A 21,373-nucleotide genomic window follows, 5' to 3' on the forward strand; every position below is an offset into this window, starting at 1 on the left:
CAGCTAAGCTGAAGCTGCTTTTCCTCCCAGGTCTGGAGCCAGCAGCAGCCAGGGAGCATCTAGATGCCTGGGACCCCTGGTGTACCCCTCTTTAATTTCTTTTCATTTTGTCTCTGATCACAGCTGATTTCACACGTGAACTCTGGCACCTTGGTTCCAGCATCATGTTTTAGAGAAGCACATAAGTATCTTCTCTTGCTCTGGCTGCTTATTTTTATGTGCCTCGTTAAAGCAGCTCTTTACTGCTTCCCACGCTAATGTTGTCACCGCCTGTCCTAGCCTCTAGTGAAGACTCAGGGGGTTTTATGATTCCAGCCCAGGGATGAATCATATTTTCTTTAGCCCCACTGCTTGGTAGCTGCCTCCAGCACCTCTCTTCTACCTCTGTCATGTGAGTACCCCTGTGGTCACCCCTCTGTGTCTCCACGGACAGGGACCCTATGCTCCTCCCTGAAAGAGCCTGCAAGAGACTGCCCGGATTGATACTGAGGGAGAGCTGGCACTTCTGTGCCCCACAGGATATACCTAGGTTTTGTTTCTGTGTGCTTCCCCTCATACCTCACAGTGCTCTCCACTTAGCTTGAGTTGCAAGATCTCCCTTCGTTTTTGGAGGCAGGTTTCTTTGGCTGCTTTTGTTCCCTGCTCTTTCAGACTTTCTGGAGATTTCTGTTTTTTTCCTGGACTCAGGGAATGATCCCACAGCCAAACTCTTTATCTTGTTGCACCTCTCTAACCCAGAGCTCTGCTCCCTTCACACAGGGCCTTCACCTGCCTGCATAAACCAGCCCACGCTCACCATGGGACACGTGAGCTGAGCCTGGATGCTGGTTCAGTGTCTCCATTTACCATGGACACTACAGGTGGGATGCCTATGTTCCCGGTGCCACCCAAGATGCCCCAGGGCATCAGATCCAACAGGGGACTTATGACCACCCTGCCAGCTGCTGGAGGTGAGGTGGGCTGCACTTCTCCTGGCACACAGTGACTGCACTTGTCCCCTCACTTATGTCTGTGCCTAGTTTTGCTCTCTTAGCCCATCTCCAGAGATCTGAGTGACTCCCCATCTTCTAAAATATTTACAACAAGCACTTCAGAGTCAGAGTGGAAATGTAATGGAAAACCTTCCCTGTGTACCTAAGACCTAAATCAATTAGAAACAAGCTCAGAGTTAAATGCAGGAAGCTGCCCGGGCTGATAGAAGAGCATTTGTAGTGAGGGATGTCCACCAGGCTAAGAGAAACCTTTTGCCTTTGCTGGCCTGGTTGAACTGCACAGAAGCCCCGGGCTGTGCCCAGCCCGGCTCTACCCGTGTCCCGCAGAGCTGGAGCTCCCCAGGACCCCGCAGACCGGCATGGCTGGGTGCGAGGCCACCACGGGGGTGCAGGGGTTCCCCTGCTGACCACCAGCGAGGCGGGGTGCTGGTCCCTCCCGGTGGGGAGTCAGCAGGCAGGGCACTTTGCCAGCTTCCCCGGGCATCCCAGATTTTCCTGGGGTCTCTCCTGGGCTGCGGCAGGGAGCATCCATGGCCCGGGGAGGGGGGGAGTTGTCTGGCTCTGGGGGGAGGGTGCAGGGCAGAGGGGCCGGGGCGGGAGGAGGGGATCGGGGGGGGGGTGTGTGTGCAGGATGTGGCCCCGGGGCGGGAGCTGCTCGGGGGCAGGAGGGGAGCGGGAGGGTGGCCGGGCGAGGGGGTTAGGGGCGGTGGCGGCAGCCCCGGGGCTGCCGGGGGCAGGCGGGCAGAGGGGACCGGAGCAAGAGGGGGCGTTGGGCGGTGCCGGGCGCTCCGGTGAGGCGGGGGCCGCCGCAGTCCCCGCCCGCCCGCCCGCCGGGAGGGGCCAAGCGCCGCCGCAGCAAAGCCGCCGCCGCCGCCGGGGCTCGTCGGGCGATGCCGCGCCGGGCCCGGGGCCGCCGCCGGGGCCCTGCCGCCGCCGCCGCCGCCCTGCCCCGGCGCCCCGGGGAGCCGCCCGAGGTAAGCGCGGGCCGGGCGGGGGGCGGCTGGCTGCGGGCCGCGCCGGGCCCCCCCTCTCCTTGGGCCGGGCGCCCACGGCCGGCGGGCAGGGCCTGCCCCCTCCTCCCTCCCGGCGCCCCGGTGCGGGTCGCCGCCCCTCGGCGGGTGGGGGGGCTCGGGGGAGGCGGGGCCGAGGGCGGCCGTGTGCCCAGGCACCCCGAGGGGAGGCGCCCCGCGGCGGGAGGCACCGTGCGGGGTGGCCCTGCGCTGACCCGGGGCGGGCGGGAGCCCGCCAGGCCTGAGCTGGGGCCGGGGCTGCCTCCGGCTCCCCCGGAGGCTGGGCGAGGCCGTGGAGGGAGAGGCGGGGAGAGCCCCCGCCCTGTAGCACGCTCCAGATGCGCCACATCCACCCCTTCGCCCGTGCCCGCCAGCTGCTCATCTTTCTCTCCCTTCGAGGTACCGGTGTCTGGCAGGTGTAGGCTTCACTGTCTCCCCCACCGTGCCGGGACGCCTCTGGTCCCAGGGACGCACGACCGTGCAGGACACCTGCTCCCTCGGCCAAAAAAGCAGGAGTTCAGGTAGCCTGTGCCCAGGGCCCTGCGCCGTCCGTGTCAGCACCGGGAGCGTCAGCGTGCGGGGGTGACTGTTAACGGCGCAGCCTCCATCCCGCTCCCAAGCGCTTGCTCCGAGCTCGATGCCACCCACACACTGCTCACCGGGTGACCGGGTCGGTGTCCCACGGCCCCTGCGTGGCACAGGTGCGGCCGAGCGGGCTCTGTGCGGGCGGCCATCGTGCAGCGCTGTGCCACGCAGTCAGCAGGCCGGCTTCGTCCTCCATTTCAGCCAGGGTGCTGGCTCCCCTCCAGAGCAGCTGCTGAGCCATGCCCAGCGAGGCCCCCGGCTCCATCCTCCCTCCATCTCTGGCAGCAGCTGCTCGCAGTTGTGTTTGGCCAGGGGGAGGGAGTCCAGGGCCATCCGAGGCAGGCGGGGTACTTTTGGGGACCGTGCTTTGCTCTGCCCCAGCCTGGGAAAGCTGAGCAGCCAGCTGAAATTGAGGGCCTGTTGCAGAGCTTCTTGTGTCCTGGAGCTGTGGGCTGGTGCTGCCTTTCCTTGCTTTCAGTGTACCATGCTGGGGCAGAGTGGGCATGGGCAAACAGCTGTAGGCTGAGCTCTTCAAGAGTGTGAGGCTGAAGGAAACTGAAGATGGGCTGATTTCTTCCCTCCCACCCCACAGGACAGCCAGACTAAAAATAATCCTTTGCCTCATGCTGTGCATGAAAAAAAAAGGAGTCTAAAAAGAGAGCAGTCCTGGATCATAGCAGTTAAGGACCTGCTTGGGTTAAAAGCATGGGTATAGTCTTGTGTGCCTGGTGAGGGGAGAATATAACCAGTGCCACTGGCTGGGAAATCCCATGGAGAAGAAGGCATGTACCCTTCACGGTGGCAGAGACTAACTGGTGTGATGAGCTACCGGAAGAGGCAGTAGCATCCCAAGTGCTTGGAGGCTGTCCAGCCTGCCCCACCATATCCCCATGTGCAGCCTAGGAGCTAGGTTTCAGCCAGCACGTGCCACCAGGATGGACTGGCCAGGAGTCTCAGGAGCACTTCGGCTAGGAGTCTGTGGGTTTGGAACAAACCAGGCACAGAGGATGGGAGAAGAGTCTATGTACCACCCCCCCACCTTCTTTTAACCATCCACACTAGCTGGGGAGAGCAGGGGCAGAAGGGGGGCCGAGGGTGGGGATGGGGAATCCTAGCAACTCCCTGATGGCCCTGCCTGTTCCTCCATGCAGGATGGTTCCTCCACCACCTGTCAGCAAGCCCCACGTGTGCCTCTCCACTGTGCTCATCATGACCAGCCTCATCCTAATGGATGCCTACCTGGTGGAACAGAGCCAGGGCTCCAGGAAGCTGGGCATCTGTGTCATGGTGGCAGTGGGTGATGTGTGCTTCCTGCTGGTGCTCCGCTATGTGGCCATCTGGGTCGGGGCAGAGGTAAAGACAGCTAAACGGGGCTACGCCATGATCCTCTGGTTCCTGTATGTCTTTGTTCTGGAGATCAAAGTCTACTTTGTATACCAGAACTATAAAGCTGACCGGAAAAGCCTGGATCTCATAGCCCGCAAAGCGCTGACCTTGCTGCTCTCCATCTGCATCCCAGCCCTCTACATGTTGTTGGTGGCCACAGAGCATATGGAGTACGTCAGGACATTCAAGAAGAAAGAAGATCTCCGCAACCGCCTCTTCTGGGTCATTGTGGACATGCTGGATGTGCTGGACATCCAGGCCAACCTGTGGGAGCCCCAGAAGAAGGGGCTGCCACTCTGGGCTGAGGGCATCATGTTCTTCTACTGCTACATCTTGCTCCTGGTCCTCCCTTGTGTGTCCCTCTGTGAGATCAGCATGCAAGGGATCGGCATCATGCCGCACCGGATGATGCTGTACCCCATGCTGAGCATGCTCACTGTCAACATCACCACCATCTTCATCAGAGGCAGCAACATGGTCTTCTTCAGGGATGCCCGGGTCTCCAGCATCTTCATGGGCAAGAACATGCTAGCCATTGGGCTGAAGGTCTGTACGTTTGTGCAGTACCAGCGGCACCGGCACCACGCGCCCCTGGGGCCGGACCTGGCCTTGCAGCACAGCGCCCAGGCCCAGCCCTCCCCAGGGCTGCACGTGGCCCGGGACCAGCCTGCCTGCCCCGAGGAACTGGCCCAGGACAACACGTGACAAGCCAGCAGGAGCCACAGCCTGGGCACCGTCAAGCCTGGCTGTACCCGGAAGCCTGAGGTGGGCCGCTGAGCTCTCCGCCTGAACAGTGGGCAGTGACCCTGCTCCCTTTGGCCCTGGGTGAAGCTGCTCTGGTCCCCAAGGATCGCGTGGCGTGGGCCTCCCGTAGCAGCCTCTGTAAGGCCGCAGGGCGGTTTGGGACCTGAGCACCCCACCGCGTGAGATGGTCAGCGGAGCAGAGGCAGCCAGGTTTGCCTGCCATGCCTGGCTGGGGCCAGGCAGCCCTACCCTGCGCTGGGCTCCCCCACCAGCACTCCCCCCACAGCACTGCCCTCCAGCCAGCCAGGGCTCAGGTCGGGGGGCTGCACAGGGACGCTGCGGGTCACCCGCACTGCTGCTGTGGTTGGCTCTCGCTTCTGCTCAGTGCTTGGCAGCAGCTGGCTCCCTGCTGCGTGAGCTGAGGTCCCCATGCTGGGGGAGCGAGGCTGGGGCCTCCCCATGCCTGTCATCCCTCTTGGCCAGCTGCAGGCCCGGGGCACCCAGAGGGGGTGACTGTCCTTTTTCAGATCTCTCTCTTTGCAATAAAAGACCTGAGCCCTGCAGCCTCTTCCTGTCTGTGTCCCTGCCAGCAGGCAGGTCACCCTCAGCTCCCATGGGTGCTGGGGTCCCTCGCGTGCCTGGATGTCCAGCTGTGGCTGCAGAGCATGTCTGGGGTGGGGGGGCTCACTCAGTGACCACCCAGGGCTGGGGATTGCATCTCCTGCCATTCCTCCTGGCCAGCAGTTGGGGAAAGAGAGGCAACGTGAGAATCTGGTGGGCTCAGAGGGTGTCACTGAGGGAGTGAGTACATGTGGCAGCTTTGTCAGCCACCACTGCCTGTACAACCAGCTGCAGTTACATCAGCTGGTGCCCGCCCTGCCCAGTGGCTGCTCAGGGACACCCATAGCAAGTCTCTGGAGGGACACCAGAGCAGGTCTGGCAGACACACTGCCAGAACAGTGTTAGAAATAGAAGGAAAATAACCCAAGTGACACCTTGAAGCCAGGAGGCCCTGCGCAAGAGCAGCTCCCCTGGCAGTAGAAAGCTCTCTGGAGATGTTGGAAGCATCTCCTCCTGTTGGAGCTGGTGTTGCCACACTGCCACCTGACCCAGCACCCAGTGCCACCACAGCACTGGCTGAGCTGAGCCACACCCCAGGCTTCCCTTGCTTCAGGAGCTGCCAGAGAGGCCAGCAAACTCACTCCTCACTGCTCATGTGCTGACCAGGAGCCGGTGACAGCCCAGCAATGATGTCCTCCTTGCAGGCACGCACACAGGCCTCAGCAGGAAGAAGCCATTTGGCTCCAGAGGGGCAGGAGAGGAAAGCAGGAGCGCTTTGGGGATGCGCCAGCTCTGCTCCCTGCTGGGCAGGGCCTACCAGCAGCTGGTGACAGGGACACATTTACTCAGGTATGCTGCTCCCACATGGCCCCTCAGCAAGACCCGGGCAGCAGCAACACAGGGGTGAGCCACCTCCAGCCTGCCCTTCTTGCGTTTAAGTGCAGGTGGAGGTTTGTTCAGCTTTTGATTAAAAATTGAAATCATAAACCAGCAGACCAATGCCACAAAGGGGTCAGGATAGCCTTGGGGTCTGGTGCTGCCACACCACTCCCAAGGTAACACTCCTCTGAAGGCTCAGGGACGCAGCAGACTCTGCATCCACAAGGAAAAGGAGGAAGCAGCAGCCAGGCGCAGTGCAAAGCAACGAGCCATATGTAGGTTAGAGGCAGCTGAGGATTTCCATTAGCACATTCCATTTCTACTGCCTTCCCCCAGTTACACTAAAACCTGTTACCAGAGCAGAATCACATCACCCACAGGAACTGCAGTGGAGGCAGATGTTTCAGCAACCCCCTCAGGTGGGCGTGATGGAGCTGCTCATCATTCCCCAGGCCCCACACACGCTGCCCACCTGCACACAGCAGAGCTGAGGCACTCTCCCAGCACACATCATCATCTCATCAAACAAATCATCTGGGCTCTCCTCGCATCACCACCTTGTCAACGTAGCCACTGGAGCCAGGGGCAAAAGGGAGTGGGCAACAAGAGAGCTGGTGGTCAAACATAATGATGGGGAGAGGCATTAACTCCTCTAAGTTCAAACACTTTTGACTGTAACAGCACTGACATGGGAATAAAGGAAAACAGAGGTATTTTATTTCATACAGAACCAGTTTCCTACAAGCACAGATAGCCCTGCAGAGACCACCCTGAGAAACCAGGGGAGGGAGCCCTGCTGGAGAGATCACTGGCAGCAGACCCTGAGCACAGCCAGCAGCATGCTCCAGCCTGCAGCCCATGCACAGGGCTGCCATCGTGTCTCCTTTATTTGCCACTTGTGAGATTACATCCAGATACTGCTTCCAGGCTGGGCCCTAGAAGATGGATGTTGGTCCTCTGGGCTGACTCTAGTTGAGGATGTGAAAGTTGTTCAGAGGCTGAAGCAGCACAAGGAAAGGCTGAGAGAACAGGGTTTATTCACACTTCGAGGAGATCCAACAGCACCCCCCAGACCTGTGACAAGGCTACTAAGAGAGAGACAGGCACTTCACTGAGAACAAGACTATTATGATGGACTAAAACCAGGCAGGTTTCCTGGAAGAAAGGTGGGGGTAGAGGGAGAGTTCCATCTTGAGAACCTGAAGCACTGAAACAGAGGCCAAGAGGTGGTGGGATCTGTCCTTGGACATTCCCAACTGAAGCAGCCCTGGGCAACCTGGTCTGAAGTCAGTGCTAGCCTTGCTCTGAGCAGGCGTTGTGCCAGAACCCTCCCACCCAAGGTCCTTTCCTTGGCATCTGCTCAGACCTGGAGTAGAGCCAGCAATGCAGGGTAACACTCATGCTCTCCTAACTACAGGACGATGAGCAGGTGCAAGGAGAGAGACGGCTGTCAACACCATGGACATCTGCATGACAGACCTGTCACCACCCAGGCACACTGTAAACCACAAGTGGAAAGGACGTTTCAGCTACAAAAAACCCACTATTTCCTTCAGTTCAGCCTCTGCTCTGCTGCGTAACAGCATCACTGTGCAGTGAAAAGCAAATACTGGGAAGAGGGATGGCCACCTTCCAGCCCTGGCCAGGGCACAGAGTCCCAGTGCCAGACAACAGCGTGTCTGTCCAGTGGTCATGAGTTCTGTGAGGGCAGACGGCGCTTGTCTTTGATGGCATTCCTCTTCCTCTTCTTGTTCAGAAAGCTCTCCAGCTTTCCACTCCTCTTCAGCTCTGCATACTTCTCGGCTAGCTCCAATTTCCGCTTCTCAGCTGCAGTGAAGAGGGGAGCAAGGTTTTAAACTGAAGCCGGAACCATCTCTATGGACCCGTCCTTCCTCACCTCTCCCTCCCTGGCTCCAGGCCTGGCTTGTCCCCGAGTACCAGGGCTAGAACAATCCCTCCACAGCTCTGTAGAGTATCATGGACAACTCGCTTCCAGTGCTTGGAGTCCCATCAGCCCTTCTAGGTCTTCCTGCAGCATGTTCACACTGAGTACTTACATTTCTTTAGGAAGAAGGGTTTCTTTCCCTGCTTGGCCAATTCCCTCTGTTGCCTCTTCAAAGATAGCTCCCTCTCCCTCAGCTTCTGCTGTTTCTTCTGTGCCTGTTCTTGCTGTGTCTGTACAGAAAGGATGGCCTGTGTCAGCAAGTGTCTAGGCAGATCTCAGGTCACACATCCTCCCTTCTAGTGCACTGCCTCACAGAAAAGGAGATGCTGCACTGAACTCACCATGCGGTTCAGGAGCTGCTGGAGTTTCTCCTTCTGCTCCATGTTCCGGCATTTTTTCAGCTGCTTCTGAATCATCTGAAGAAGAGAGCAAAGAGCTGCATGACTGCCCGCCTGCCACTTCCACTGTGAAAGGCCTTTGTGGAACCTGTCCCTGCCAAGCAAGGTCTGTATGGCCAAGGACAGGCACACAGCATCACCTCCTTCTCCTGCTTCTTGATGCCATCCAGGAAGCTGTATGTCTTCATAAATATTTCAGGCTTATACTCTCCAGACAGGTCATCAAATCGAGGGTCTCTGTGGACCTGAAGGCAAGAAAGGCAAAAGTAAGAGCTGTGGCCAGGATCAGACCTTGCTATTTATTTTTTTTTACTAGCAATATTAAGCACCCACCATTGAAAACATCTGCAGTTTGCAAAGACTGAGTCCAATAATCAAGGTGGCAGTCCCTCACAAAGTCATCATGCCTGCATCCAGTCTACCAAGCAACAGCCATTTCCATATGCAAGTCTACCACCCAGGAGCAGCTGATTCAAGGAACAGCAGTATGAGTGCTGCCTCCAAACACCTGGAACTCCCAGCTGGCTGAACATGTGTTGTCAAGGTGATGGATTTAGGAATTCAAACCCATCTAGATTTCAGAGATCATCTGGGTCAGGTCATACAAAGAGAGATACAAAAAGAGATCTCTAACTGTGAAAATTAACATATTAATACGATAAGTCAAGGTTATGTCCAGATTAGAAACCAGATGGACATTTCCAGTGTGATTAGTACTGAACAACGACCATAGCTTGCAGTGCAGATGGCACTGGTGGCAGTCCTTACATCTTCTAGAAACACTTGAGGAGTAACTCTAACATTTGAGACCCAAGCTGCACATTACGCAAGACAGCAGCTGCTCCCACACCCAATCTCTTGTTCTCCCCAGAGAGACACTGGCACTACCTGCACTTGCTACACAGTGGTCCAAGCCCTGTCCTCCAGAAACAGCCCTTCACCTTCAGCAGCCCCATTACCATGTCTGTGCCCAATCAGCACTGCTAAGGGAAGTCACCTCCTTAACTGGGGAGGGGCAGCACCCACCTTCTTTGCAACAGAGACAACTTGCCGCAAAAAAGGTACAGGCTTCTTGGCAGACATCTCCAATGGCCTGAAAAAAGAGAAAAATTAAGAGGAGCAGAGGACAGATAAATGCTGTTAAAAGGTGCAGAGGACAGAATGAGGCCCAGGCTAATGTGTCAGGAGGTCAGCCAGACCCTCGGAAGAACATTACTGCACAGTGCTGAAACAGCAGACTGCTATTCAATCCTCACCGTGACACCTACAGAGAGCAAAAAGCTGACTTGGTCAAGAACCAGGCAACACTGCTACAACCAAACGGTCTATAAATGCATGGTTAAAAGAATCCTACACAAAACTTCATACAGCCTCACTGCATCGTGAAAACCCACCACCTGCACCAGTAAAACATGCTTATTCAATTATTCTTCTCCCTCCCCATGTTTTCATTCATCATGCAACAACCCTCTTTTATTCCTGGCCCATCAACTCATCCACTCTTGACTAATACTTACACTGAAAGCTAAGACCGAAGTTGGGAATTTCTGCACTGACCTGGTAGTTACAAAGACAGGCCAATTCTCCTGTGGCCAGGCTCAGTGAAAAAGCATACTGTAACACAAGTGAAGGAAGGGTCAGCCCCCGGGAATAAGGGCCGTACAGATTATGGCACATATCCCAAAAGAGACTTCACAGTGAATCAGGACCATGAGGCCTGTGGTGACAACCAATTAAGTGAATAAATTCTCCTTGCAGCACAGGCCTTTAGAGCTTGATGCTTTAGGTGTATGAGGGGGGCAGTATTACATGGGAGAACGTGGTATTCCTCTCCCCATATTACCCAGGTGCTGTGTCCTGCTATTTGTCAGCACATCAGGTAAGTTATAGAAACATGAGAAGACCTGTGAACCACCTGCTGTGAGTACCCTCAATGTGGACATTATACCCACATTCAGCAACACAGTAACATCAGGGCAGGAACATAAACAACCCCAGAGGCACAAGTAAGTTTTCCAAGTCCCACTTAGGGCAGCGTCTGGTGTGTTTTTGTGTCTGCTGACGTGGCTACACCCCTGTACAATGCTCTCGAGTCGGCTTTGCTGAAACCAGCTCAGGTCCAGGGGATTTCCCTTAAGTCCCTTTTTTTAAGAAGCTCACTTCCCTAACAAAAACATAAGAGAAACTGCATGTGAGATTTACAGTGATGCATCCCTTAAAGGATAAGGAGAACTGAATAAAAACAGAATTATGCAAACTGTGTGGCAGAAATAGATACTGTGTGAAGATGTTGTACTATACAAAATTCCTGAGACTCCTGTGTAAAAGGTAAAGCAGAAACGTTCTAAACAACCGTTTATAACAAAAGAAACATGCATTCAGCAGAGGTTCAGAAATAGGTTAGGGAATGCCAGTGTAACAGAAGAAACCTGTTCAAATCACTTAGCTGTGACTCTGAGGAGTGAAAACCAGCCCATTACTGCAAATAAAGGTTAATGGTGTGACAGTTGTTACCAGTGGGGGCCTGTGGAGAAGTCTAAAAAGATCTAATAGTTTTTGTTGTGTTGAATACATTTTATAGTCACCACATCAATAGCACTTACAGAGTATGCAAATAGATGTAAAGACCACTGAGGACAGGAAAAAGTCTGTGATGGTAAGTACTGTAAAGGGGAAATCAACACAGACAAGCCACAGATGAGACAACAGCAGAAGGATCGGTGAAATTCCAGAACAACTGGTTGTCAGTACAAGTCCAGCCAGTGGGAGCCAGGCAGAAGATGCTGATGAACTGGAAGGGGTTTAGAAAACAGCAGGGTAACTACATCAGGGCAACTACACCAGGGCATAGGGAACACAAGCAAAGCAGTATCATACAGCTTAAGAGAGACGCATACCATGCTGCAGGTTACATGCCTTAATACAGAGGGTGTAAAGGAACTGAGTGCTGATTTAACTATCAAGTAACAGGTGGCTGCAGGGGATTTGAACAGGATAGGATATTAAGAGCTCTGAAACAGCAACAGACCATTCCCAAATTAAACACCATAGTGAAAAGCATTATTGTGTAGCACATTAAAGGAGCTCTATACCAGCTGCAAGGTGATGGCAATGCTATGAGGAACTCCCAGCGTAATTTCTGGACACACACATATTTTTCTGATCACAAAAGAATCTCTTTACCCCTTTTTGCCTTGTTGCTGCTTCACTGTAGCTTTGGCAGGTTTTGCAGGTTTTTTCCCACCAGTCACCTGCTTGCACACTCTTGTTCTCCTGTCACTCTGCACCTGCAGTAGCTCCTCAAAAGACATGAGAGATTGATCTGGAAGAGAGCACAGGACACACGTGAACCAAACAGCTTCTCAAGGCACTTCCCCAAATTCAACCAAAAAGGGATGTCTCGGTCTGAGACAGTGACACGAGCACAGTGGTGCCATCCAGATATAACTGCATGGCAGAAAGAAGCCGATGCATCTCAGCCTTTGATTTCTTTCTCATTGATCTTTCTTTCTCATTGATCACTGCAGTCTTCAGCATTAGAATAATCTCCCTCTCTCCCCAGTGTGTCTTTGCTTCCCTCTCAGTAGCACACACAAGATCAGTTCAAAGTTTTTGCCTGGTACAAAGAGCAATATGAGCTCTGCACTGGGCTATTTTTTGGCCACGCTGCAAATTCCGAGGGGTCACCTCTCAGTCCTGACTCTTCCACTTCAACAGACTATTCTCCCATCACATCTCTCAAACCTTAAGACCAGCCAGAAGGTGCAGGAAGACCATGCAGACTGTTCAGTCTGTTAAGACTTGGAGACAGTCTCTCACCACTGCACATCCACCGTAGCTCTGCTCAGTCTGCAACAAAGCAATTCCCACAGCAGAGCCTCGTCAGCACCCCAGAAAATTGTAAACTACTGAAACCCAGACATTCAACTTCCAACATCTCACTACCGACAGGAATAGCTCATAGCCTGATTCACCGGGGGAAGAACAAAACCCCACAACACCAAAGAGCAGTTTCGTATTCTAACCTTGCTGTGAGCTCCCCACAGTGTTATTTAGACCCTGTGCATCATAAAATATTCCTTCTCTCCTCTGACAACCGACTAGAAGATCAACACAAACACCACAAGAAACAGGAAAACCAGTTCTACCCAAAGCGTTCGATGAACGCACAAGATATTTTTCTGGAATTTTCTGTTGCTATGTTTCTTTTAATATCCCTCAGTGACAGTAACCTTTAACACTTCTTATAACCACAATGTAAAAATATTATCAACAATTCTTTCTGGATTTACGCCTCTGGGTGTTCAGGACTAGCAACCAGAAAACATTTCTTAAGGCAACACTTGGATATGCTCATTTTGTTCTCTGGATGATGATAGGGGCAAGAAGGAACAGGAGGGTTTGCATTGCCTCCCTTCTGATGCAGAAAGTCTTGGCAAACACCATCTGGGTGGCATTTGCCTGCTCAACACCTCTGAGCAGTGACAGGCACAGAGTCTTTCTAAGCCTCTGCAGTATTATGCACTTGGCACAAAACACCCCAACTATGGCCTAGCAAAAACAATCACATCCTGCCTACAGTGGGTTGGCCCTGGCTGGATGCCAGGTGCCCACCAAGCTGCCCTTCCTCAGCCAGACAGGGGAAAGAAAATACAATGAAAGGATAAGGACAGGAAGAGATCACTCACCAATTACCAGCACGGGCAAAACAGACTCGACTTGAGAAAAATTTATTTATTACCGACCTAATCAGAGTAGGATAATGAGAAATAAAACCACATCTTTAAAACACCTCCCCCCACCCCTTCTTCCCAGGCTTAACTTCACTCTCGATTTCTCTACCTCCTCCCCTGAGAAGGGCGCAGGACGGGGAACCGGGGTTGCCGTCAGTTCATCACACGTCATCTCTTCCCCTGTCACCCCGTGGTGTCCCACCCACAGGAGACAGTCCTTCACAAATTGTGGGCTTCCTTCTCCTTCCTATGAGATACTGTTCTTCACAAACTGCTCCAGTGTGGGTCCCTTCCACAGGCTGCAGTCCTTCAGGAACAGACTGCTCCAGCCTGGGTCACGGGTCCTGCCAGCAAACCTGCTCCTGTGTGGGCTCCTTTCTCCACAGGGTCACAGGTCCTGCCAAGAGCCACAGGGGCATATCCACCTGCTCCAGCACGGGGTCTTCCCCAGGCTGCAGGTGGAGATCTGCTCCATTGTTAACCTCCATGGGTGCAGGGGCACAGCCTGCCTCACCATGGTCTTCACCATGGGCTGGAGGGGAATCTCTGCTCTGGTGAGGTCAGTCACACTGTCTCAGAGCATGGACTTACCATACCAGTCACTCTCATCTTGGCAATAACCAAGACTTTCTGCTTCAGAATCTACTCCCATCAACCAAAAAAATGTGGTAATCATACCAAGCGCTGCCTCAAGCAATGTTTTCTTTTTGATTGTTCTGAACACCCAAGAACTCTGCTCTGTTAGCGCTCGTTAGGCCTCTGCAGAGGGTTAAGGAAACACCATATAGCCAGTTTGCTGCACAAGGGACAACAGAAATGTGAATACAGCACTATTTCATTACACTGCTTCCCCAAAACACCCTTACCAACTATCTTACTGTAGTTTGATATCCTCTCTTGCTTGGGCTCCCACAAACAACCTTGCCCCTTATGTTCTTAGAAATGACAGCACCATCACCCTTCCTGATCTTCCTCAGGCTCTCCACCTTCCCCTGTGGCACTCTTGTACAGTCACTTATTCCCTGCTTGCCCAGAACAAGAAAAAACATCCAGACTGAAGAATTCTGCCCACATTCAGATAAGAGCCAAGTGCCAAACAGCTCAGCAATTAAAAGTAATCACACTGTTGGGGTTCACAAGGACTTAAGGAAACCAATAAATTCTAGGGTTTAGACAAAAGCATCTGCCACATGCTGTTCAAATTCCATGCTGATAGCTTTAAACTGCTGCACTACAGGAAAAATCTGTGCCAATTATACAAGTTACTGGGGTACAGAGCAATTAATCGCTATATAGGGCACTATTTTGACTATCACTGGATACTCAAAGCATCACCAGACAAATGAAAGACACTGATCAAGGACAGTCAAAAGGGCAAAGAAAGCATTAAAGGAAAGCAAGAATGATGTGGAAGCTACTCTGACATTTCATGAAGACATACAAGACACCATCACTTGCACTACAATTCTCCATTTAGCTGCAATTCCAAAACAATACTGGTAAAATATCAAAGGCTTACAAAATGTCAATGAAAACAAGATAAAGACATCATAGAAAAAGATGCAACATTTAGCAAAGGATTAGACAAGAGATTTGGTATAAATCAGACAAAGCAAAGGCATGCAGAACTTCCACTGATAAAGTATTTCAGTACTGGTACAGGATAGCAGACCAGACTTGAGTACCCAACACCTAATGGGGAAGTGCTTTCCACACAGTAGTATCATCTTCCCTCCTGCCGTTTTCTCCCTTTCTCCATTATTTTGTGGACTGTTTCCTCTTCTTTCCATGTTTTGCTAACCTACTGTTACCTGCTGATAACATGGGCATTTTCTGCTCACCAGCACGGCCTCCTTGAGTTTCCTCTCCTTCTGCAGACTCCTCTGACACATGGGCACCTTATGACTTTCTCACCTGAATCTGTCAAGAACTATACAACGTGCTGAACTCACCAAAGAGTGTCCAGGATGCAAAACCAGATGGCCTAAGAAATGGCTTGTATCCTCCCAGTCATTCTGCACTGAGACAAACTTAGCGCTGGGCTCTAATATAACTACTTCTGTCCCAGAAACAACATTACAGAGGTCCCTGACAGATAGTAAAAGCAAAATGGCTGTTCTCATTCACATCCAGCTGTGGGAAGGAAAGGTGTCAGTGGTCTTCTCTCCGAGCTTTGCTAAAGCTCACCATTAAGAAAAATGAAATGTCTACAGATGGGGGGCACCCCACCCCTCACTGGAATCCCCTCCTGAAAGCCTGCCCCGAGATGAGATGCACTTTCCCCATAGCCCCCCACAAACACAGTAAGGAGTGTCTCACAAGACAACTAGTAACTTCCCACACTGCTGACACACCATGCATTTAACAGTATCAACACCGAGTCCATCCCCTCACAATTCTTCTCAAGGGCCTCTGATACATTTCTCAACATATTTCTCTGATGTATTTCTCAAAGTTTACATTCTCACCTTGATCATTTTAAGACAAGGAAAACACACTGCAGATAAGAACAACTGCCTCAATACACACCACCACTGTTGCCACCTACACCACCTGGTCCTTCCAGCCTACCCGTGCTGTTAAGGACCTTTCAGGCTACGGGGCATCTAAATCTGCACAGAGCAACTGTCCCTGAGAAGATGTAGGAGATCTTCCACACAGGGGAAGGCAACTAGTGTGAAAAAAAAGAAGCCCCTACAATTTTTTGTTTTAGAGTCTGTCTGCTCCATCTGACATTCTGCGGTTGACCCCGAACTCATCTTCCGAGCGGAGCAAGCGGCAGAAGGGGAGCAAAAGAACGAAAGAGCGGGAACCCGGAAAAGACCAAGGCGTTCGCCCAATTCGCTCCCCACCGGGCGGGCGGCCATATAACACCCCGACCGCGCCGGGAGACGCGCTGTGGCCTGGATGACACCGGGAAGAGGAGCCGCGCAGGCCGCGCCGTCCCGCCGGGCCTTCCGGGGGCGCCGGGCCAGCGCTCCCAGGACCCGCCTGAGCGGGGCACTCCTCACCTCTCCAGCCAGCCCCCGTCTCCTCCTCCTCCTCCTCCTCCTCCTCCTCCACCCCCGGGGGGCTCCCGCTGTCGCTGAAACTCTCGCCCTCCGCCACCTTCAGCCTCCCGAGTGGCCGCCCCGCCGCAGCAGCGGCCTCCTCCACCTCCACCTCCTCCTCCTCCTCCTCCTCCTCCTCGGCGGCAGCGGCTCTTCTCCCTCCCACCGTCAGTACCCGCCAGTCCCGCCGGGACCGGCTCCCCGCGCCCTCCTGCCGCGGCCGCATCGCCGCCCTCTCCCCGCAGCGACACGCGGCACCAGGGCCAGGCCCCGCCCCCCCAGACTCTCCGCGAACCGGGAGGGCGGAGAGCGCGCGCGGGCGGAACCGGAAGTGGCGCGCGGGCGGCGCACGCGCAGGCAAACGCCGGCGGGCGGAGTGGGGGAAGGGGCGTTTATTGGCGCGGGCAGGGCGCGCGCGCGGCGGGGGGCCACGCCCCCTCCATCGCGTTGCCCAGGAGACGGGCCAGGGCGGCGTCGTGCGGGCTCGGGCGGAGCGTTCCGGGCCCGGGCCCGGGCCAGGCCGAGGGCCGGGGCGGGGCGGGGCCGGGCGGCGAGAGGCTGTCGGCCAGGGCGCGGAGTTGGGCGGCCAGCAGGCTGAGCTCCCCTCCCGGCGGCGGGACGGCGGCAGGGGCGGGCGGCGGCGCGGTGCGGTGCTGTCGGGCGCGCAGATAGGCCGCCTCCTCCTCCCTGCGGCAGAGACGGCGGTGAGGGGCGGCCCGGGGGCGAGGCCCGGCCCGGGTCTGCCCGCCTCCCCGTGCGAGCCCTCACCTGAGGCAGTGGCTGGTGCAGGTGATGGCGCGGCCCCCGTCGTCCCGCCGCGCTGACACCCGGAGCCAGGTCCAGGTGCGGTCTCTGCGCAGCACACGCAGCACCGCTGTCCCTGCGGCGGCCCCGGCCCCCAGCGCTGCGGGCAAGGGGCCGCGTTAGCCAGCGGAGGGGCCCTCGGCTGCCCCTCGGGGGTCTGTAGTCAGGTTGCTGCTCTGGCCCCAGCGGGACAGCAGCCACAGAGTGGAGTCAGGGCTGTAACAGTCCTGCCCCCTCAAAATGCTGGGGCTCAGGCAGACTTGCCCCCCATGGCAAAGCAGGGTGCCCACGTTCCCGAATGGAATGTGTGACCTTACAGACAGCACGTGAGGTGTGTTACAGCTCTGTGCTTTGTACTTTTTGGAGCAGGGAGCCACAGCAGGTAGGACTAAATTCACTTTGTTTCTGTTGTCCTGGCCAGCCAGGTTTGAGGTGTAGCCAGGTAAAGACATGCAAGTTCCCAGGCCTGACACTCACCCACGGCCCTGTGCTGGGCAGCTGCTAGGTCAGTGTCCTCAGGGTGCAGGAGGGCGTACCATGACTGACCGATCAGTTCCTCCCTGCGGTAGCCAAGGTGATAGGTGACGCTGAGGAAGACAAGGGGAGTGGGGGCTGAGTGCTTTGCAGGCTCTACACTATATCAGCAAGGAGCAGCATGATGGGGGAGAGCACAAAATAACAGGGGTACAGAAACGCAAACGAGGGAGGGAAGAGGCTTGGGAAGCGTCTGGGAGAGTCTTGGTGCTTGCGCAGGGTCCAGTCTACATCCCACCCACAGGCTTGGTGAAGGGAAATGATGGACAGCTGGGGCTGTGGTGCGAGCAGGCAGCCCTCACCTCTCCGTGACATCAATAAATGTCATGTCTAGGACATGCGTGCTCTGGAATAGGTCGTCCTGGCAACCAGCATTGCTGTCTGTGGGCAGCTGTGTGACTGGCGTGCAGAGAGCCAGGAAGGCTGCGGTAGAGGGGGAGGCTGACCAGTGCAGGGCTGTGAAGTGCCCGCACACTGCCATGGCCCGATTCCCCCCATGCTGCAGCCGGAAGGCCTTGGACGTGCGCATCTCGCTGACAAACGTGACTTCTGTAGGGAAACAAATGGGTCAGAGATGGTCAGGGGCTCCCTCAGTCCACTCTCAGCAGGGCTGGCCCTGGCTCTCTGACTGCAGCCACAAAGGGCCAGAGCAGGACGGCAGCACCTGTGAGATGCCAGCCGAGGGCTCCCTTACCCCTGCCAGGCTCCTCCTGGGCGAGGAGGAGCTTCTTCCGTGCATCCTCGCATGCTGGCCCATCGAGGATGTCAAAGACCGTGTCCCCTTGGGCGAGCAGCTCCACCTGATAAAGATGGGGCTGCCGTGGTGTACCGTGCCTGCCCCGGTGGGCCATGCACTGGCACCACAAGCGTGCAGCCTGCTGCAGCCACAGGCCAGCGTCTGCCAGGGCAGCGTTCCCTGCACGCGATAAAGGCACCAAGACAGGTATGGGGACAGTGATGGCAAATACCCAGCGGGCAGGCCTTACCACGGAGAGGCCCAGGACCTGAACCACGTTCTCTGAGATGTAAACCAGCTTGCCGTTGGCCGAGAGCACAAGCAGAAACCCCGGCAGCAGGGACAGCAGCTCTGCGCTGAGGACCGGTCCCGCAGGAGGAGCCAAGTCTGCAGGGGGGAGCACAGGGTGAAGTGCTGTCTTGATGGGGTAGGAGCAGTGTCCCCCGCAGAGCCAAGCTATTGTGGGGTACAGCAGTGCCACAGGTACCTGGAGGGAACAGCTGAGCCCCCCGCAGCCAGAGGCAAACGAGGGCCATGGTGTGGAGGTAGGAGAGCCGCTCCTTCTCATGCACGGAGATGGGCAGCAGGGAGCGCAGCGCCTGCAGCTCCACGTTGATCTGGTCCCTGCGAGCCTTGGAGGCACTCTTGGTTGACCTGCAAAGCCAGCTGTCTGAGGAAGAGTGCCCCCCGCCTGCTGCTATGGGTAAGAATTGCAAGCTCGGGGACATAGAGTGGAGATGCTCTCCTAGAGGCTCAGCGCTCATGGGAGCTGCCTCTCAGAGAGCAAACTTTTGGTGGCCGTTCCAGTGCAGTGGGCACAGGCAGAGGTGCTCACAGCTGCCCAGGGGCACACACTGCTGGCGTGGCTGGTGCCCCTCTCTCTAGGGGCCAGGCTGGACAATGACCTGTGCTTGAGGGGGGGAGCCCAAGTGACACAACCTCCCCGCCAAACCCTGTGAGGATGGAAACTGCATCCAGTGCCAGAATGTGAGCCCTAGCCTATTGCATCTGCCTCTACTCTTCAACCACCTGAAAGCCCTGCACTCTTCCAAACTCTCGCACTCCTCCCCACGTGCAGGCTGGCAGCCCTGCTGTCCCAGACTGGTGGTGCACCCTTGAGAGGGCCATTGGGCATTACTTGAGCTGGCCCGGGGTACCCCCCAGCCGGGAGGCCATCACAGCCCTGTAGGTGGGGGGCGATAGGGGGCTCACCTGAATGGCTTCAAGGCGCTGGGTGCCTGCTTGCCCCTCCTGGGCAGGCAGCTCATCTCTGCCTGCAGCGGTCTGTGGCAGTGGCTGCAGAAGATGGTCATGATGCCGGCACTGGGATGCCTGAAGCTGGCAGCGCTGCCTCCTTCGCTTCTGGCTGCGCCTGAACCTGCTGACCCTGCTGCTCCCAGCCTCCTTTTGTACCCTCCCAGGGTGCAGGGGCCAAGCCGCTCATGGAGAGTGTTACCTCTCCTGACGCAACTCCAAACAGCTCAGGGCTATTTTTAGAAGGCAGGCAGCTAAAAATAGCCTGTGCAGCCGGCTGCAATCTGAGAGGGGAAGCAATAAAAGGAAGCTAGGGTCTTTAAAGCAAACCTGGCTGCTCAGGAGGTGATGATGAAGGTAGCAGGGGTCCCCTCGTGAGGCACACATCCACCCGGTCCAGGCCTGCAGTTGTTGCCAGCCCAGTGAAAGGCCCACGATGGGCTGAAGGCCTGTGACTAGTCCACCTGCCCAGCAGCTGCCCTCCAGCATTGCTGAGAGAAGGAGCTGATATGACAAGAAAATTCACTGGGGACATCCAGACCAAGGTGGTGAGCAGTGTCCCATCCCCGGGTCTGCAGCAGGGTCCTGGCAGAGAGAGGTCAGGGCCACAGCACTCCTGAACCTGAGGCAAACCTTGGAGGGGAGTGGGGTGCCTGTGACCCTCTCCCTGGTGAGCCCCTTCTTTTCTTACCAGAGAAGCCGCCTCCTCACCAAAGGTTTGCTCTCCTAGAGGCAGCTGGCATGGGGTGCTGAGCCTTTCTAGAGCCTGTTGTCTCTACTCAATGCCCTAGAGATTGTGATTCTCCCCAGAGAAGCCCCAGTGACAGCCATTCACGGATAGAGCCTCTGTGCTCAGCACCATGCTGCCCAGTGCAGGGAGCCTGGGTGGTCTGTGGTTGTTTCCTGGCGCCTGGCACCCTACAAGAAGAGTAAGCTTGGTGCTTCAGTCCCGGGGAAGGGGATGCCATGGCAAAAAAACTCCACCATTTCATGGCACAGCTTTAGAGCCTGTGGATGAGGCAGCGGGTTGAGCAGGGGAGCTGGAGCTGCTGGACAACACATGGGAGATGCCCACCCAGCCCTTGAAGATAACCTGCAGATGTCGAAGGCCACAAAGAGGGAGCCCCAGCTGGGGGTGCTCTCCCTGAGCCAGATGTGCTGTCAGCACACCCTGACTCCCTTCAGGCCCCAATCCTGCCACAGGTGCTCATCACCCACCACAGTGAGGTGCTGCCAGTATTTGAAAAACAAACTCATCACAATTGTGGTGCCTTCTGTTCTCTTGCCATGGGGTTTGCGCTGCTCTCATGCCACTCCAGGCTGCTCTGTTGTACCCACATCAGCCACCTCTGGCAAGCTGAGGAACACAAGCACCTCTGCAACCTCATGCTGCTGGATGAGCAGCACTAGACCCTGACTATGTGCCAGCCTTCAGGGAAGCAGAGAAAGCCCAGGCCCTCTGCCACCCGTTCCCAGCACACAGCCACCACCATCTCTTGGCTGCTCTGTGACTTTACATCCCAGGGAAACACCCCGAGTGCTTCCCTAGCTTTCCCTGCCTTAGCTCTGCTACAGTTGCCACTGGAGCCCCTCTTCACATTAGACACCTCACCTCTATGGGAAGGGACTTGGGCACAGCCCTCTGTGCCACCCGGGAAGGCTGCCCCAGACATCCCTCCACCTCCCTCCCTGGAGCAAGGTGCTGTGGGGCACCCACCTTCAGGAGACAGCACAGCTCAGGAGACATGCATCATCTTCTTTG

The 21,373-nt window shown here is 55.7% G+C and overlaps 3 protein-coding genes across 5 annotated transcripts; 1 reads left to right on the plus strand and 2 right to left on the minus strand.

Moving 5' to 3' along the window:
- The first annotated feature begins 1,880 nt into the window (after window positions 1–1,880).
- On the plus strand, window positions 1,881–5,249 carry LOC141970301 (transmembrane protein 121-like). 3 transcript variants are annotated; one of them, XM_074926797.1, is made up of 2 exons: window positions 1,881–1,966; window positions 3,739–5,249. In XM_074926797.1, exon 2 carries the CDS (start codon window positions 3,740–3,742, stop codon window positions 4,676–4,678), a length of 939 nt encoding a protein of 312 aa, XP_074782898.1. In that variant the 5' UTR covers window positions 1,881–1,966; window position 3,739; the 3' UTR covers window positions 4,679–5,249. The 3 variants fall into 3 exon arrangements, with proteins under 3 accessions (XP_074782898.1, XP_074782908.1, XP_074782917.1); XM_074926807.1 differs by lacking the exon at window positions 1,881–1,966 and adding an exon at window positions 2,269–2,523; XM_074926816.1 differs by lacking the exon at window positions 1,881–1,966 and adding an exon at window positions 2,281–2,401.
- Window positions 5,250–6,852: 1,603 nt separating this feature from the next.
- Window positions 6,853–16,509, minus strand: RRP36 (ribosomal RNA processing 36). The gene is made up of 7 exons (XM_074899997.1): window positions 16,245–16,509; window positions 11,684–11,822; window positions 9,527–9,593; window positions 8,641–8,745; window positions 8,444–8,518; window positions 8,215–8,332; window positions 6,853–7,984 (listed from the first exon to the last, which is right to left on the minus strand). The coding sequence occupies exons 1-7, from the start codon at window positions 16,507–16,509 to the stop codon at window positions 7,848–7,850; spliced, it is 906 nt and encodes a 301-aa protein (XP_074756098.1). The 3' UTR covers window positions 6,853–7,847.
- A 166-nt stretch (window positions 16,510–16,675) lies between these two features.
- On the minus strand, window positions 16,676–19,714 carry NPAS4 (neuronal PAS domain protein 4). The gene is made up of 8 exons (XM_074900012.1): window positions 19,570–19,714; window positions 18,845–19,011; window positions 18,608–18,744; window positions 18,316–18,421; window positions 17,924–18,170; window positions 17,565–17,674; window positions 17,052–17,187; window positions 16,676–16,970 (listed from the first exon to the last, which is right to left on the minus strand). The coding sequence occupies exons 1-8, from the start codon at window positions 19,668–19,670 to the stop codon at window positions 16,676–16,678; spliced, it is 1,299 nt and encodes a 432-aa protein (XP_074756113.1). The 5' UTR covers window positions 19,671–19,714.
- Between the last annotated feature and the right edge of the window lie 1,659 nt (window positions 19,715–21,373).

Source organism: Athene noctua, chromosome 1 (assembly GCF_965140245.1).
Source record: "Athene noctua chromosome 1, bAthNoc1.hap1.1, whole genome shotgun sequence".
In the NCBI taxonomy this organism is placed as follows: Eukaryota; Metazoa; Chordata; class Aves; order Strigiformes; family Strigidae; genus Athene; species Athene noctua.